General features: G+C 36.0%; 1 protein-coding gene and 1 long non-coding RNA gene across 6 annotated transcripts in view; one reads left to right on the top strand and one right to left on the bottom strand.

Moving 5' to 3' along the window:
* The window catches only part of LOC309640278, a 711,494-nt gene that overhangs the window by 134,610 nt on the left and 556,763 nt on the right, over positions 1-20,121 (top strand). The gene's annotated exons all lie outside the window — the stretch shown is intronic.
* The window catches only part of ANKRD12 (ankyrin repeat domain 12), a 113,634-nt gene that overhangs the window by 72,919 nt on the left and 20,594 nt on the right, over positions 1-20,121 (bottom strand). For all 5 annotated transcript variants that reach the window (XM_082418559.1, XM_082418562.1, XM_082418561.1 and 2 more), the window contains exon 2: positions 11,471-11,608. In XM_082418559.1, coding sequence (XP_082274685.1) covers positions 11,471-11,557 — 87 coding nt within the window. In that variant the 5' untranslated portion in view covers positions 11,558-11,608. The remainder of the gene's footprint in view (positions 1-11,470; positions 11,609-20,121) is intronic.

Here is a 20,121-nt window from a genome sequence, read left to right as displayed (position 1 = left end):
CATCGTTGTCCTCAATGTCCTTAAGGTCCACTTTCAACAATCATAATGTGTTTTCTAACTTATTTCATATTCCCTTTTACTTAGTAATATAATTTTAAAATAACAAAACAAAATATCTTGAATATAATGTAACTCTATGTCTAAGATAGACATCATCACCAATAAACAAATATATAAATCAGAAAAAGCAGTCTAGATTGAATTAAGCAGATTGTATTTTATTAATACCATGTGTCCACTCATTTAGATAAAGTATCCTACCCTCATGCCTACAGCAATTACCAAGTTCACTCTTATGATCCAACATCTGAATTGGTACATATACCACATCTAACTGGGCTATGACAACTCCTTTGGAAAAACATGCTAGATACTAAGAACTAAGCCACATCACCTAGCAGGTGAGCATAAAAACTATGGTAATAAATGATAGATATCATAACCACAGAGATTTTCAGAAGAAAATGAGATGTAGACTCAGACTGCAGAAGACACGAGCTTTCGACCCAAGCCAGAAAATAAAGGAAGGAAGAGTGGGAAGAAGGGGCATAAAAAAATACTGAATTTTTTTTAAAAGTAGAATTTATCAACGAAAAGATGATTCAAAAAGAGCAATATAAAAGCTTTTAGTGAGTCTAATCATGAAAAGAAGAAGAGGGGAAAAAAAAAACCAGGAAAAAAAAAAGACTGGGATTGAGACCTAAAATACAATTCCAGAGGGGATATTAAAAAGTTATGAAAGAATACTGTATTTATTTTTATACAATTACAATTTCAAGGCCTGGAAAAATGGATTATTTTCTTGGAAAACATGCATTCCTAAACACTGGCTCATGAAAGAAGTAGAAAAGCTGAAGAGACCAATGATCATAGAAAACAATAAATCTATAGCCAAAGATTTTACGTCTAAAAAAGGTACCTATTCCAGAAGATTTTACGAGAGGTTTTAAATTAAAAATTCAGGGCAAATATATTTCCCATTTCATATAAACAATACTACAACACAGAAATAAGATTAGGAGATACCCAATCCATTTTACAAGTGTGAAATAAACTAACACCAAAGAAGGGTTCAAGATAGAAATTATACACTAAATTGCTTATGAAATAAATGAAACAATAAACTGTCCTAAATAAACTGTCCAAACTTAGTGCCTTAGAAAAATATCATAATCAAGCAGGATTCACCCAAAGAATGTAAGAATAGTTCATTATTAGAAAACCTCAAGACAATTCATTGTATCAAAAGATTAAGGAAAAATCTTATTATGATGTTAATAGGTGACAATAACATCTAAATAGACCCTACATTCATTCTTGATAAACCTATTAGCAAATTAGGAAGAGAATGTGACTTCCTTATATCTTAACTGGTAAAGATTAGTAAAGAATAAAAGTCTCATACTATTTATTTCCCAGATGTAAAGGAAAATCCTCTTGAGCTGTTTTTTTACTTCTGCTAATGAAATGGAGCTTCACAGGCATGCCTTTTGCTTATAAGGTTGTTTTAAAACGTCGACTTTATTATTATTCTGGTATAGTGAGGCCAACAGATCAAGAGATCGCTGCCACTGAAAAGAGAGTTTGTTACTCACAGCTCCAAAGAAGAGGGGGCATGCCGCACCATGAGGTGCCACTGGGGGAAGCACCTAGGAGGTTCAGGAAGCAGAGGGCGGGGAAGGAAATGTGAGTCAAAGCTTTTATTGCGGTTTCCACAGGAAGAAAAAGGCAAGGCAGAGTAAGCAGGTTTAGGGTTGGCTAGTTTGCATAATTTCAGCAGACTCTAGGGTATAGGTGTTGTTTCTCTAGTTGTCTGGTACCTGGTTCTGGGGTGACTGTTATTAGGGCAGGGGGATAGTGGCCCAGAGTATGAGAGCTGGATAGAGTTGGTGGTTGGGGATGGACTCTGGATTGGTTGGTTTGCATATGAAAGGTGTGGTCACACATAAGTTGTTGACTATCTCTGGGAACTGAGTAGCCCTGGGAAGGGCAGTCTCTCCAGGGTCACTGAGGCCCCAGATGTCAAAGCATCAGAAACAAAAAGGCATGATTAGTAAAATGGTTAGCCAACAAAGTTCTAAAGATTTGCCTTAGAAATACAAATCTTTGTTATTAAACAAAGAATCTAAGAAAAACATTAGGTTGTCCCTTCTCCCTTGTACTTGTGTGAGTAAAGATACTGTTCTGTGCCATAAAACAAGAAAAACCAATTTGTTAATACGTTAAATGAAAAATGTTCACAAGAATTTATCAATCATACTCTCCTGTGCAATATGGTGATCAGTGTGAATATTCATTCCTGCTACCAACTTACTCTGTTCTCTGTAAAATAAAATTGTCCTTAGAAGTGTTACTTGAACAAAGCGTTTTTGTGAGAATCTTAACAATAAAAATTATTTTCTGATCTGGGGAAAGTAACTTTCAAAAGAAATAGCTATTTCTGATTGTCTTAAAATTTCTATATCATCAAATGGTATAAATACTCTTGTCAATTCAGGAGAGAATCACTGGCACATTCTTCTTTCATATCCATGACATAATAAACCTAACAGAGTCAGACTTTTTTTATTTTAAAATAGTTTAAGTCTTTTTCATTTATATTCATGATTTTCTTTCAATAACCTACAACAGCTATCATACATAGCAATGAAAGTATTAATGGCAAGACAAGAATGATTTTCTATCACTGCTGATATTGAACAATGTGCTGGTAGCCTTTACCAACTCAAGAAGATAGAAAAAAATAAGAGGTAAAAATTTACCTAGAAAAAAAGAAAAAAAACAAAAAACAAAAAACGCTTGAAGTATATAAACCAAAATGTTAATGGCTATCTGTGGGTAATGGCATTACAGGTGTGCTGGGAGACAATTCTCCATAGCTCTCTTGCATTTCTGCACATCTTGCAAGCAGAAGCACTAAATCCCTTTAGTCTATCTTTTCAAGGATATCTGTATAGAGAATAGCCTTGGAAGACAGAGAAAGTGTCTCCCTCTGGAGCAAAGGGTAGATCAGACCTGTTCACTGTTCAGTATAATAAGTAATTTCTCCCTTTAGGGCAAAGGTCAGGTAGATTTATTGCCCATTAAAAAGATCTGGGGTTCCTCTCCTATAATACAATCCACTGTATATGTAGTTGTCACCTGGCCTTCTTTGCATCCCTTTGTGAGAAACAGGGCTCAGAGAACAGGCACAAATGCTGATATATGGCTACTGCGATTGCTGTGAGAAAAAACACTTTCCTCTCTATCTGATCCAGGAGTCTCATGTCTTCTGCCATAATCCATGAAACTAATTAGCTTGCAAGTAGGGTAAAACCTCAGATCCTTCATCTCAGACAAGGCAATTTCTGTTTTCATTATTCTTATATACGTTTTCTAATTTTTCTGTAATGAACATTATTACATTACTTGAATAACAAAAGAAAAGTTCTCACTTATCATGGGGATAGGAGATAATGAAGGTCTGAACTATATTGATGATGAAAAGGATAGGGCAGAGCTATTTAGAAAGGCAGACAATTAACATCCACTCTCTCACACTTTATGAATTTAACCCAGGTTTTAGCTTATCAGAAAAGGTTTGATGAAAGATTTTGTTTTGCAAATTATAGCTAATTTATAGCTAAAAATGTCAGTGGAAAAATTTTTAAACTAAAACCAATGGGGAAAAAAATCCCACAGATTAGCAGTGAAAGGATAAAATATTTGAAGAATTTTGAGGAGACATTTTTGATGAACCCCTGACTATTGTAATATTTAATATGGTAATAAAAGCACTTTATATAAAAAGCATATTGCTATAGAATGGGATTATTATTTAAAATTATGGTCTATTTAAATGCATTTAAAAAATTAAACTTTGGTTCAGGTTATTTTTTAATTTAGAATCTTATAACAGCAATGTCTATGTCATATTAAGCTGTAAATACGGTCTGTATTTACATAAGAGAACAGCTATATATTCATTTCTAAAAATTTTATGGAAGGAAAAACTCAGCAGAAGCTAGAAGCTGGCTTCAAGGCCAATCACTCACCAAGAAAAGACAATCCTAAGAATATGCTTTACAAATAAATAAGTGAATAAGATGGTCATGCCGCCTTCTCTCCTCCCCTCTTCTAACTTTATTTTGTCCTAAGCAGCAGTAGTAATGTGGTCTATAAGCAAGAAATTTGGAATGGAAATTATGGCCCTTCCTCTCTTAAGGTGCAAATGAACAGTTCAAATATCTACTTAAAACTAAGAAAATTACTTCTAACAACAGCTTTGGATGTCAAGCTGCTCGGAAATCCCAAAGCATGGCAGTAAGCACCACGCATACTGCCTCAGAAGGGCTTTTGACCGTTACCCAAAGAAACGTGTGATCTTGAAAAAAAACACTGAATGATTAAACTGAGACTGAGAACAGTTAAATATATCCCTTTAGGTAAGCCAACTGTTAATAATTAAGGAATTTAATAGTTTGTATTTATTCTTCCTATTTATTTTATAAATCTAATGATTAATAAGTATTCTTAACTTACCTAAGCAATATTTTTAATAGAAATACATTAGTAAAAAGTGTTTGCTTTTTGCTTGCCTCTATAGTTTTAAGAAATCACACTGTTATGAAGGCAATGGTCAGGACTACTGCATATTTAGTGGCAATCTTCAAAAAATAATACGAAGTACCTAGAAGAATAAAAGCTTCAACAACTTTAGCCTTATAAATTCAAATCCAAAAACTGACATCAAGTAGCTCACATGTAATTTCACAAATGCAACCTTCACTACATTTAAACATTTAGAAATAAAAGTTATAATTCCTCAAATCTCACATTGTACTCTGTCCCCACAACTCTACTGAGGTCACCTTTACCCAGGTCACTGTAAGGTATCTCTACTGACAATGGCCTGGTCTTTCCTATTAACTGTTGTGGCATTTGGCATACAGACCCCCTCGCCACTCTTCGCCGTGTAACATCTGCTTCTCTCTCTGTCCTCCTTGCTCCCCCTCTCCGACTCCTCCTAAAATATCTGAATTCCTCAGGGTATGCTCTCCTCCATTCTTGCCCCACTCTCTTTGGGTGACATCTCGATACCTATAGATCACTTTTCCACAAATCCTACATTTATTTCCAGTCTAGCTGTTCCGACCTCTAGACGCATATCTAACTAATACTATCTAACTGATACTTCTATTGGATGTTCCGATGACCAACTAAATTCAACAAGTACAAACCAAACATTCTTCTTGAAACAACCTGTTCCTTTTCCTGAATGCCCTCTCAGGGAATAGTCCAATCAACCTCAGAGTGGACCCAGACAACTTTTTCTATACATACACAAGTTTCAGTAATTCAGTATCTTTTAGATCTGCCACTTCTATCCCCACAGCCACTGCCCACACTGCCTTCTGCTTGGATTTTTAAATAACAGTCTAACTGGTTTCTGCCATGGCCCTTCCCTTCTGGCTCACTGGCCACAGGATAAATTTCAAGATCTTTAGCAAGGAACACAAGGCCATAATGAACTGGTCCCTGTCTAATGCTTATCTCCTACCCTCCATCCTTCACAGGCTACATCCTAACTCTGTATGCACTACTTTAACAGATTCTTGTCCTTTTTACATCTCCTGCTTAGTCTACTCTTTACTCTCATTTTCCTGCTAGTCACATACTTGAGAATCCAGATTAGGTATCTTTTCCACTGTGAGACCACCCCTGAACGCCCTAGAACTGACTGCTTCTCTCCTTTGCCCCATCATTGAACACTCAAACACTTTAATTAGTGTGAACAAAGTATGGTCCCTGAGACCATTTCAGGGGAAATGCAAAGTCAGAAATATGCTCACAATAACACTAAGATGTTAGTGTATCTTTCTCTCTCATTCTCTAAAGAATGTATATTTGAGTCTTGAGATTACGTGACAAGAGATAACTGAACATCCAGATTGCAGAAGCAGATGAGAATCTGGCTATCTTTATGTTAAGCCGCACATTAAAGATATTTGCAAAACCAATGACACTCTTCTCACTGATACTGTCTTGGAATATACAGTTGTGTTTCATAAAAATATATTATTAACATGTAACAGTTATACTGTTTTTTAAACCAACTAATAAATTTAAATTTTTTCTCAGTTTTAATTTCTGATTGTGTAAATGTCAACAGACATACCCACATACAGAAAAGCCCTTTGGCCTCCTCAGTTATGCTAAAAAGTATCAAGGGGTCCTGAGAGCAAAACACTTCAGACACAGAGATAGAGCAATTACTTAAGAGTCTTCATAAAGATTTAGACCAAGCCTTAACCACTGTTTTTTTTTTTTTTTGGCCGCACCACGCAGCATGCGGGATCTTAGTACCCCAACCAGGGATGGAATACATGCCCCCTGCAGTGGAAGCGCAGAGTCTTAACCACTGGACCACCAGGGAAGTCCCACCAATCACTGTTTTATTTCAAGGGTCATAGGAGAGGCACACAACACAATAAGCATCCCATGTAAGGTTTGTTGAATAAAATGAATAAATTAGTGAACTCACGCTCCTTAAGATTTGGCACATTAAAATACATTTGGGGAAACTTCTGTCTATGGTAGAATGAAGATACTGGCAACTTATCTCTACAAGAAACAACTATAAACCTGGACAAAACTGTCGAAAACCACCATTTCAAGGCTCTAGAAATTGAACAAAAACAACAAATTGAGAAGCATTTTCAACAAGAAAAACTGCTGAACTATGGATAAGAACAGAGATTGTCTTTGGCATTCTTGCCTGGGGTTGTTCTCATTTCCTGGCTAATCCTTAGTTAGCATGAAGTAGTTCCAGGGTGGGGCTGGCAATGAAAATCAGCATCTTTGCTGCCAGAGAGTCAACTTGAATTGACACAGAAGGCCAAAACCCCACCACCCAGTCACTCCATTGATAAAAATAGCAAGCAGGGTAGGAAAGGAATGGAGTGGAAAAAAAACCATAGTTCTATTAGCCTACGGCTGTGGTCCCACAGCAGCCAGTAGACAAGCCAGAAATTTAACAGGGAGGTTGCAGAAATCAGAGAGCCACGGAGGCACTAGATAAGACAGCCACTCGGGCTTCCCTGGTGGCGCGGTGGTTGAGAATCTGCCTGCCAATGCAGGGGACGCGGGTTCGAGCCCTGGTCTGGGAAGATCCCACATGCTGCGGAGCAACTGGGCCCGTGACCACAACTACTGAGCCTGCGCGTCTGGAGCCTGTGCTCCGCAGCAAGAGAGGCCGCGATAGTGAGAGGCCCACGCGCTGCGATGAAGAGTGGCCTCCGCTCACTGCAACTAGAGAAAGCCCTCGCACAGAAACGAAGACCCAACACAGCCAAAAATAAATAAATAAATAAATTTAAAACACTATGCTTAACAGGCAAATCTTTAAAAAAAAAAAGACAGCCACTCATCCCTGGCAGACAGGGTAAGTATGTGGGGAAAACCTGAGAAGGGCTAAGTTCTGCACAGACCCCTCACTGACAGGGAGACTGTGTGCACACACCAGGGAGGTCTACAAGGGTCCAAGCTCTCTACACCATCCTTAGTCAACGAGGAGCCTGCACACACAAGGGAACTCCTGGGTGAGCCCGACAGAAAGTAAATGCTAGGGCTTACCTGAAAAATGCCTTAACACTAAGCACACTCCCCAACACACACGTAAATCTATCAGTGGAAGGTGGAAGCCTTACTGGCTCACGTTTGAGCACAACGCCTAACCAACCAATGGTTGCTAACTAATCCACGTAGATAAGGGGCAACCCCTAGAAAGCAAGACTAAACAAACAAACAAAACCCCCAAAAACCTTGGCACCAGTGGTTGTGACAAAGTAACAAACACTGAAAAACCTGACATTTTACTGAAAGCAAACAAAAAACTAGCAACAGTTACAACTCTTAGGTGGGAAATAATGAGAATCCAGAGCTGCTATATGACCTAAACTGTCCAGTAATAAAAATTACGGCAGCTGGGAAAGCAAGGAAAAAAGTATTCAAGAGAAACTTCTCTGAGTGGGCCAAGATAGGTTTGGCAAAGTCTATAAAGAGGAAGGGGCTTCCCTGGTGGTGTGGTGGTTGAGAGTCCGCCTGCCAATGCAGGGGACACGGGTTCGAGCCCTGGTCTGGGAGGATCCCACATGCCGCTGAGCAACTGGGCCCGTGGGCCACAACTACTGAGCCTGCGGGTCTGGAGCCTGTGCTCCGCAACAAGAGAGGCCGCGATAGTGAGAGGCCCGCGCACCGCAATGAAGAATGGCCCCCACTTGCCACAACTAGAGAAAGCTCTCGCACAGAAACGAAGACCCAACACAGCCATAAATAAATAAATAATTAAAAAAAAAAAAAAGAGGCAGGAAGGGAGGAAGGAAGAAAACAATGTTTGAAGAATTAAAGTATGACAACAATGACTTAAACAGAGAATATGAATAAAGAACAATTACAAAGAAATACTGGATTTGAAAAGTAAAGTGACTGAAAATGTATTAGGTATGTTCAATAGCAGATGTGAGATGGCAAAAACAAACAAAAAAAATCAGTAAATTCAACACCCCAAATTTCATGAAAACCATTAATCTACAGATCCAAGTAACTCAAAAAACCCCAGGTAGAATAATTGCAAAGGGATCCTAAACACATTACAGTCAAACAAAAGAGAAAACAGCAATGAAAAAAAAAATCATCACAATTAACGGCTGACTTCTCATCAGAAACACTTAAAGCAAGAAAGAAGTGGGATGACAATCTACTAAAAGCAAAAGTCAAATAAGAATTCTATATCCAACAAAATAAAGGCAAACAGTCATGAATGACCACATACCGTAGAATTCCATTTATATGAAATATCCAGAATAGGAAAATCTATAGAGACAGAAAGTAGATTTATTTGCTATCTAGGGCTGTGGGGTTTGGGGACAGAATGGGGAGTGACTGCTAATGGGTAAATAGGGCTTCTTTTTCAGGTGAAAATGTCCTAAAATTGACAGAGGTGGTGATTAAACGACTCTGTAAATATACTAAAAACTACTGAATTTTCCATTTTAAATGAGTAAATTGTATGGTATGTGAATTATATCTCAAAAAACCTGTTTTTTAAAAATGGCAAAATCAAGATATTCTTAGATCAATGAACACTGAGAGAAATCACAGCTGAAGATCCATCTTACAGTAAATACTAAGGAAAATTCTTATAGACTGTAGGGAAATGACACTAGACAGTAACCTGAATTCACAGGAAGAAATTAAGAGTGCCAAAATTGGTAAATTTGTAGATAAAAACAAAGAACTGTATAAATATATATTTCTCTTTAATTCTCTTATTTCTTTAAAAAATAAGACTGTATAAAACAATAATTGTAACACTCTGTTGTTGAGTTAATAACAAACGTAGATATAATCTATACTACACAGAGAACACAAAGGAAGGGAAGGTAACGGAGCTATACTGGAGCAAAGTTGCTGTATTATACTGGACTTAAGTCAATATTATCCTGTAGTAATTAGCATGCACATTATAATCCCTAGATCAACATTTTAAGAATATAATTTAAGAAACATAGTTTAAAAAAATCATAGAAATTTAAACAGTACACTGAAAAATAGTTTTTAAAAGAAGGCAGCAAAGATGGGAGAGAAAAAAAGACCTGAAACATAAGAACAAAGAGCAAAATGGCAGATATAAATCTAACCTTATCAATAATTACATGAAATGTGAGTGGATTAAACACTGCAATCAAAAGCAAAGACTGCCAGTGCAATCAGGCAAGAAAAGGAAATAAAAGTATTCATACTGGAAAAGAAGTTAAATTATGTCTATAAGCAGGTGACATAATCCCGTATGTAGAAAACCCTAAGGAATCCACAAACTTTTAGAATAAATGAGTTCAGTAAGGTCACAGGATACAAGATCAGTATAGAAAAATATTTGCATTTCTATATACCAGCAGTGAAAAATCCTAAATGAAATTATCTACAATGGCATCCTAAAGAATAAAATATTAATAATTTAACAATAAAAGTGCAAGATTTGTACACTGAAAACTACAAAGCATCGGTCAGGAAATTGAAAATCTAAATAAATGGAGAGATATTCTGTGGTGATGGACTGGAAGACATGTTAAGATGACATACTACTTGAAGTGATCTACTGATTCAATAAAATCCCTATAAAAATTTCAGCAGGCTTTTTTTGTGGAAACTGACAAGCTAATCCCAAAATTTATATGGAAATGCAAATGACCCTAAAGAGCCAAAAGAATTTTTGAAAAGAACAAAGTTGAAAACTTACGTGCTCTGATTTTGAAAGCAGATTTGGGGTTGCTTGGACTTTGGGGTGGGAATAGGGACACACTGCAAATGGGCATAAGGATCTTTTAACAATGATGGAAATGGTCTAAACTGTATTGTGATGATGGTTGCACAACTCTATAAACTTACTAAAAATCCCTGAGTTTTACACTAAGTGGGTGAATTTTATGGTATATAAATTACACCTCAATAAAGCTGTTCAAAAAAGATTCATACACGAATGTTCAGACTCTTTATTCATATTAGCCAAAAACTGGAAACATTTCAGATGTCCTTCAACAAGAAAATGGCTTACAGGAAGAAAAGAACTTAAAAGAAAAAAAAGAAAAATTCAAAGATAATGTGTAAAACTAACTAGATAAAGCAGAGACTAGGGATAGTGAGACCACTTAGGAGGCAACTACAGAAGTCTAAATAAAGGTTTTGAGGGTCTAAATTAAATAGTAATGAAAAAGGATAGATGTAAAAGGGCAGAATCATGGGTCATTGGCAATGACTAATAATAAACAACAAAAACGGTTAACATTTATTGAGCACTTACTATATACCAAGCATTGTATTAAGTACAATACTTAAGTCATTTCACTGTCACAATTCTATAAAGTACTGTTGTCCTCTATTACAGAGAGATATACTGAGTTTGGAAAAGTTATGTAAATTTATCCAAAGTTATAGACATGGAAAAGTGAACGGCTACTGTGTATGTGTGTTTCAGTACCAGGGGTCAGGGGGAAGAAATGACAAATGATTGTGAGATCTTGGATCCCCAGCCTCATGATCATTTCTCAAGTAACTGTGTAATCTTGGTAATTTTGTTATTTTAGGGAATGAAAAAAACAATCTCACTCCCAGGATCTGGCATCCATACAGCTTTTTATTTTATGATCAGTTACTAAAAATACGAAACCATGGGAATTCCCTGGTGGTCTAGTGGTTAGGACTCTGAATGTTCACTGCCGAGGGCCGGGTTCAATTCCTGGTTGGGGAACTAAGATCCCACAGCCACTGGGTGTGGATAAAATAAAATAAAATAAAGTAAAATAAAATAAAACAAAATAAATGTTACAATTAGAAAAGTTTTTAATAAATAAATAAATAAATAAAAATACTAAATCAGGAGTCTTCTTCACAATTTCCAAAGAGTGAACAAATCTTTAGCATAATCATATACCTTTCTTCCATATGGTTTTTCTACCATATTGCTGTCACTGTCAGAATTTTCACTCTGAACTGGTTTTGTGAACCCAGATTTGGGCATCTTATAGCTGTTCAACTAGCTTCTTCTTTTAACAGTCTTCTCATCCTGGATCTGCAAAGAATGGATATATAAGGGTTATTTGTATACACATGCAATAAAACCTACTTAAAGTTTATGCACAATTAGTGCAATCTGGTTTCTTCCATGTCTCTATAATTTATTTTCTCAGACAGGCTATCCTAGCCTAAAGTAAGTTTTCATTTAACAATTTGAGCTTCTAATTAAAGTTCTCTTGCTCAAGTCCATTCAGCTTGTCACTGAAAAGAGAACTACTTTTACATTTCTTCCCATCTTCTCTAGACTAGTATCTAACCTCCAGCTTTTTGGGTAACCAGCAGCAGTCCAAGTGGAGGCAAAGTGTTTGTCACCCCACCCAGCATGGCTCCAGTGGCAGGAGCTCCTAACAGATTCTCTGGTAGTTCTGCACTGGTCTGGAAATTATTTCTAAAGACTCAACCAAGAACTTGATAGGTTTGATCAGTAATTTTACAGCGAATTCTATTTTAAGTTAAATCAAGCCCTTACTACTTAAAATCCCCAGAGTGGTTTATTTTCATTCACTGAACCCCCAGACATCCCCAGGTGTTCAGTCACTTTATCAACCTACTCACTGATTTAATCCTTATCATACTATACTGTAATTATCACTTTATGTATCATTTTCTTTCCAACTTGTTTAGCCTTCTGCCTCCTCCTCTACAAGCTGATTTAATAGGTCAAAGAGCCTCTTACAAGCTTTTTTTTTTCTCTTAGAAGTTTTTGCTTGAGAGATCCAGAAAAAATTCCAAAATGTGGGTTTTACATATAAAAGGGGTAGCCATGAGGCTAGACCTGTGTTGCTGTCTGATGACCTATTAGTCACACATGGTTGAAAGTTAAATTAATTAAAGTTGGTACCACACTACATAGTGCATCTGTGTAGTCTGCACTATTATCTACTCTATGACCACAGAAAGCTCTACTGCACAGCACGGGGCTAGACTGAGGTTGCCGGCCAACAGGAACAGGACCTGGGCCACAACAAGAAGCACAATGACTGACAAGCCTAATTTTAACTACTTCATGCTATAAATTTCCTATAAATGGGTATCATAGATATAAGTAAGCTACATTCTAGGACCTACATGAATTATTAAAACTAAGACATCCTGAACAGAAAATTAGTAAAATCTATATTCTTCAAATTGTTCTACTGGTGCTTTAAAATCTGTTTGGTTTCAATAGAAACAAAACCAAAAAACCCTTAAATGAACTGAGTTAATTGGTAAATTATTAAAACTAGTTTAAATTAATCTGAATGTAGCCAAATTAGAGTATACTGCAACACAGAAAAACTGCCACAGTTCAAACAGTGCAAATCTTTCATTTTATAGAGGAGGAAACAAACTTGAAGAACTAAAGGAAAAATTTTGACACTACACAGAAGAGGCAAAGTTTCCCTTGGGGTCATTTAACTGTTTCTACTATTACCATATAAACGGAATCATTTAAAGTCAGTACTGTCCTCAAAGCCAGCCCTATGCAAAGCTTACAGAGTTAGAGTTACAAGTCATACATAAAGAGAAACATTCTGACTCAGAAGCAAAACTGAGGTGCATAATATCAACAGGCATTAACCTAGGCGAGACTGTGAAGATGAAGCAGTATCTCCTTTTGTAGACCAAGCAAAACAAGTCACTGGTGAATGAAGAACTTTCATGAATATTTTTGGAGGAAATTAAACGTGGCAATAATATCATATTAATAGACTGTATGTTTTAAAAGCTTGTATTATTTTTCAATAACTGTACTTGGAAAATTTTAGCACTAACAAAACTCACAAATGGATTTTTAAAATTTTACTTCAGTCAACAAAGTACTTAATAAATAATTAGGTTCTGGGCCCAAGATATATACTGTAATCCTTAGAACAATCAATACACAAAGAGATGATCTAAATCACATTAGGTAAATTAAACTTGAATATTTAAAAATGTACAAATAACCCAACAGAAGGCAGAAAAAGAAATACTGAGGAATGAAAAACAGAAGGAACAAACAAAACAATAATAAAATGATAGACCTAATCAAAACATAGTAATAATTAATATAAAATGCAAATATTAAACACACCAATTAAAAGAGATTGTCAGAGGAGAGAAAAAAAATGACCAAACTATATACTAACAAGAAATTCACTTCAAATATAATAGGATGAGTAGGTTAAAAGTAAAGAATGGAAAAAGATATGCCATGCAAACATAATCAAAGGAAAGCTGGAGTAACTGTATTAATATCAGACAAAACAGATCTCAAAGCAAAGAGGGACATTACATATTATATACTGATAAAAGGTCCAGTTCACTAAACATGTATGTAACTAGCAACAGAGTTTCAAGGTACAGGAAGCAAAAACCAACAAAACTGACAGAAGAAATAAACAAATTGATAGTTACAGCTGGAGGCTTCAGCTACTCTCTCAGTAAGACAGAAAATCAACAAGGATATAAAAGAACTAAAAAAATGCCATCAATTTGAACTGACTGGATCTAATTGACATTTACAGAAAAATCTGCACAACAAACAGAATACTCATTCTTTTCAAGGACACACATAATATTCACCAAGCTAGGCCACATCATGGATCATAAACGTTAATAAATTTAAAATTAAAATCGTACAAAGTTTGTTCTCACACAACAAAGAAATTAAACCAGAATCAATTATAGAAAGGTAACAAGAATATATCCAAATTAAAAAACAAAGAAAAATCAATGAGGCTAAAAACTGTTTTTTTTTTTTTTAAAAATCAATAAAACTTATAAACCTCTTAGCCACACCTATTAGAAATAAGACAGAACACATTACAAACTTTATACAAATAAATTCAACGAATTAAATGAAAAGACAAATTCCTTGAAAGGCACACACTACCAAAGCTCACTGAAGAAAACAATCTCAATAACTCAATACTTATTAAAGAACTCGATTTCATATTTAGAAACAAAGAAAACCCAGATGGTATCAATGGTGAATTCTACAAAACACATATGTGGAAGAAATATTACCAATTCTACACAAACTCTCCTGAAAAGGAAAGAAAACGTATTTTATGAGGCCATCAATACCCTGATAGCAAAACAGAATAGTCTTTTACAAGAAAACTACAGACCAATATACCTCATAATCATATAACAAAATCGTCAACAAAATATTAGTAAATCAAATCCATCTATATAAAAAAGGATAATACATCATGACCAAGTGGGATTTATACCAGAAACCTGAGGTCAGCGTAATGTTTGAAAATCAATCTATGTAATTCACTGTATTAACAGACTAAGAGACATAACCATTTCAACAGATATAGAAAAAGCATCTGATAAAATTTAATACCTGTTAATGACAAAACTCTCAGCAAACTAGTAATAGGACAGAACGTGAATGCTTTCTTTCTCTCCTAAGGTCAACAATGAGGCAAGGATGTTCGCTCTCATCACTTTCCCCTCCCAGCTTTACTGAGGTATAACTGACAAACAAAAATTGTATATATTTAAGGTGTACAATGTGTCAATTTGATAAATGGATACATTGTGAAAGGGTTATTAGCACAATCAAGTTAATTAAATACCCATCTCACATAGTTAGCATTTTGTGTGTGTGTGTTGAGACCGCTTAAAATCTACTCTCAGCAAATTTAAAGTATACAATACAGTATTACTAACCACAGTCACCATGCCGTATGCTAGCTCCCCAGAACTTACTCGTCTTATAATGGAAACTTCATACCCTTTTACAGTATCTCCCCACTTCCCCTACTCCCAAGTCTCTGGCAACCACCACTCTACTCCCTGCTTCTGTGAATTCAACATTTTTAGATTTCACATCCAAGTGAGATCACACAGTATTTATCTTTCCGTCTGGCTTATTTCACTTATTTAGCATGTCCTCCAGGTTCAACCCTGTTGTGACAAATGGCAGGATATTCTTTTTTTTAATGGCTAATATCCCATTGTAAATATATATACAGTTGACCCTTGAACAACACAGGTTTGAACTGTGAGGGTCCATTTGTATGTGGATTTTTTTTTCTTTCTTTTTAAATTTATTTTTTGGCCACACTGCGGGGCTTGTGGGATCTTAGTTCCCCAACCAGGGATTCAACCCAGGCCCCCTGCAGTGAAAGCACCCGAGTCCTAACCACTGGACTGCCAGGGAATTCCCAAGGATTTTTTTTTTTTTTCCAATAAATACATACTACATTACTACATGATCCGTGGTTGGTTGAATCTGAGGATGTGGAACTGCAGACACAGAGGGCCAAATGTAAAGTTATATGCAGATTTTTGATTGCACACAGGATTTGCGTCCCTAACACCCATATTGTTCAAGGGTCAACATTTTCTTTAATCATTCATCCATTAACAGACACTGAGGTTGATTCTATACATTGGCTATTGCAAACAATGGTGCAATGAACATGGGAGTACAGCTAATTCTAATTTCATTTCCTTTGGAGATATACCTGAAAGCGGGATTGTTGGGTCAGATGGCAGTTCTTTTAATTTTTTGAGGAACCTCCATATTGTTTTCCACAGTGGCTGCACCAATTTACATTCTTACCAACAGTGTGCAAGGGACCCTTTCTGCCACACCCTTACCAACACTTACTATCGCCTTTTTGGTAACAGCCATCTTAAGAGGCATGAGGCATATCTCACTGTGGTTTTGATTTCCATTTCCCTTGTGATTAGTGATGTTGTACAACCTTTTAATATACTTAGCCCTCTGTATGTCTTCTTTGGAAAAATGTTCAGGTCCTTTGCCCATCTTTTAGTCTTTTTTTTTTTTTTTTGCCATTGACTTGTATGGGTCCCATATATTTTTTGGATATTAACCCCTTATCAGATGTATGTTTTGTAAATATTTTTCTCCCATTCCATAGGTTGCTTTTCATTTTGTTTCCTTTGCTGTGAAAAATATTTTTTATTTGATGCAGTCCCACTTGTTTATTTTTATTTTTGTTGCCTGTGCTTTTGGTGTCATATCCATAAAATCACCGTTAAGACCAATGTCAAGGAACTTTTCCCTTTTTTTTTGGCAGGAATTTTATGGTTTCAGGCCTTGCATTTAAGTTTTTAATCTATTTCAAGTCAATTTTTGTGTATGATACGAGTCCAATTTCATTCTTTTGCATGTGGATATACACTTTTCCCAGCACCAATTACTGAAAAAACTATCCTTTCCCCATTTTGAGTTCTTGTCAAAGATAAGTTGACTGTATATGCATGGGTTTATTTCTGGGTTCTTTATTCTGTTCCATTGGTCTCTCTTTTTATGCCAGTACCATACTCTTTTGATTACTATTGCTTTGTAGTATAGTTTGAAACCTGGAAGTGTGATGCCTCTAGCTTTGTTATTCTTTCTCAAGATTGCTTTGGCTATTCAAAGTCTTTTGTGGTTCCACATGAATTTTAGGATTGTTTTTCCTACTTCCGTGAAAAATACGAGAATTTTGATAGAAATTGCATTGAATCTGTAGACTGCTTTTGGTAGTATGGACATTTAATAATATTAACCCTTCCCGATCAATGAACACATTGGATATCTTTCTATTTATTCATGTCTTTAACTTCTTTCATCAACATCTCATACTTTTCAGTGTACAAATCTTCTACCTCCTTGGTTAAATTTATTCCTATTTTATTCTTTTAATTTATTTATTTATTTATTTATTTTTGGCTGTGTTGGGTCTTCGTTTCTGTGCGAGGGCTTTCTCTAGTTGCGGCAAGTGGGGGCCACTCTTCATCGCGGTGCGTGGGCCTCTCACTATCGTGGCCTCTCTTGTTATGGAGCACGGGCTCCAGACGCACAGGCTCAGTAGTTGTGGCTCACGGGCCCAGATGCTCCGTGGCATGTGGGATCTTCCCAGACCAGGGCTCGAAACCCGTATCTCCTGCATTGGCAGGCAGATTCTCAACCACTGCGTCACCAGGGAAGCCCTATTCTTTTTGATGCTATTATAAATGGGATTTTTTCCTTAATTTCTTTTTCAGGAAGTTCACTGTTAGTGTATATAAATGTAATTGCTTTTCATACGTTGATTTTATATCTGGCAACTTTACTGAATTTATTAGCTCAGTAATTTTTTTGGTGGAGTCTTTATGGCTTTTTATCATGTTATTTACAGAGACAATTTAACTTCTTCCTTTTTGATTTGGATGTCTTTTCGTTTTCTCGCCTACCTGCTCTGACTAGGACTTATAGTACTATACACTGAATAGAAGTGGTGAGAGTGGGCAAGCTTGTATTGTTCATGATTTTATTTTTTATTTTTATTTTTATTTTTTTTAAATAGATGTATTTATTTTTATTTATTTTTGGCTGCGTTGGGTCTTCACTGCTGCACACGGGCTTTCTCTAGTTGCGGCGAGCAGGGGCTACTCTTCATTGTGGTGCGTGGGCTTCTCACTGCGGTGGCTTTTCTTGGTGCGGAGCACGGGCTTTAGGCGCACGGGCTTCAGTAGTTGTGGCACGCAGGCTCTAGAGCGCAGGCTCAGTAGTTGTGGTGCACGAGGTTAGTTGCTCTGCAGCATGTGGGATCTTCCCGGACCAGGGCTCGAACCCGTGTCCCCTGCATTGGCAGGCGGATTCTTCACCACTGCGCCACCAGGGAAGCCCTGTTCCTGATTTTAGAGGAAAAGCTAAGCTTCTCACTGTTGACTATGATGTTACCTGTGGGTCTGTTATATATGGCCTTTATTATATTACATTCCTTCTATACCTAACTTGTGAGAAGTTTTTATCATGAAAGGATGCTGAACTTTGTCAAAAGCCTTTTCTGCATCTATTGAGGTGACCGCACCACTTCTATTCAAAACTGCACTTACTGATGGCCCTAACTAGTTCAATAAGGCAAGAAATAAAAGGTATGTAGCTTAGAAAGGAAGAAGTAAAGCAGGTTTTATTTCTGGATGACATGATCATCAATGAAGACAAACACAAGGTATCTATAAAGAGGCTACTAAAACTTATAAGTAAGTATAGGAAGGACAAAGGATACACAGTCAATACATGAAAATTTTGTTTCTATATAGTAGCAACAAAAAGTTGGATACTGAAATTAAAATATAACTCACAATAGTATCACATATACTAAATTTTTAGGGATAAATATAACAAAAATTATTTAAGACTACAGTGACAAAAAACACTGCTGAAAGAAATTAAATTTAAACACTGCTAAATAAATGGATATACTATGTTTATATGGATTAGAAGACTCAATAAGAGATCAGTTCTCCCCAAATTGATTTATAAATTCAATGCGGTCCTAGTCAAAATCTCAGGATGCTTTTTTTTTTTTTTAAACATCTTTATTGGAGTATAATTGCTTTACAGGATGCTTTTTTAATAGAAACTGACAAACTGTTTCTAGAATGTACATGAAAATGCTAAGGACCTAAAAAAGTCCAAATAATTTTGGGAAAAAAAACAAATTCATGGACTTATATTACTTGATTTCACTATAAAGATACAGTAAGCAAGACAGTGTTTACTGGTATAAAGATAGATTTACAGATTAATGGGACAGAATGCAAAGTCTAGTCTAGAAATAGACTTGTACATATGTGTCCAACTAAGTTTCAGAAATGCTGCCCATGCAGTTCACTGAGGAAAGGCGTATATTCCTTTCAACAAATGGTGTTGGAACAACTGTATCTCCGTATGCAGAAAAAAACAAAAAACCAAAACTTTGACCCTTACCTCACTCCATAGAGAAATATTACCTCAAAATGCATCATATACCTAAATGTATAAAGTGAAGTAATGTTTTCTAGCAGAAAACATGGGAGAATATTTTAGTGATCTTGGGTTAGACAAAGATTTCTTAAATAGGCTATGAAAAACAGAAACTATAAAAGGAAAAATATGGATAAGTGGGACTTCACAATGCAAACTCTTGCTCTTTAAACGACATTGTTAAGCAAATGAAAATCAAGACATACAGGGAGAAAATACTTGCAAATTTTGGCTTTATAAAGGACTTATATCCAGAATATATAAATAAATCTTACAAATCAGTAAGAGGATAATCCAATTTTAAAAGGAATAAAAGATTTAAACAGTTCATCAAAGAATATATAATTAATGGCAAATAAGCACAGAGAAAGATGCTCAACCTCCTTAGTCATCAGGAAAATAATAATGAGATGCCACTATACATCCATGAGAATGGCTAAAATTAAAGAGAAGGAAGACCAAGTGTTGTTGAAGATGTAGAGGAACTGGAACTCTCATATATCGCCAAGGGTTAGGAGGAAACACAAAGTAGTACAGCCGCTTTACAAGTGAGAATAGTTGGTGGTATCTTCCCATGGCTAAGAAGAATTATTCTTTTCTTCCATCCTTTGTATGATAGTCTTGGTGACTACTACACTGCTTGTTTTTCAACCTCCTTGCCCTAAGACTGCACAAAGGCATCAATACTTACTTGTTAAGGGCCAACCATCTGCAAGCTCTATGACAGACTTTGCTATCTAACAGCTAAAGGAAACAGTTAAAAGCTTTGATTCTGCCTTTTC

Source organism: Balaenoptera physalus, assembly GCF_965194825.1.
Source record: "Balaenoptera physalus genome assembly, chromosome: 12".
Classification (NCBI taxonomy): Eukaryota; Metazoa; Chordata; class Mammalia; order Artiodactyla; family Balaenopteridae; genus Balaenoptera; species Balaenoptera physalus.
Note: the sequence above shows the minus strand (reverse complement) of the source record. Positions and strands in the feature narration are given on the sequence as shown.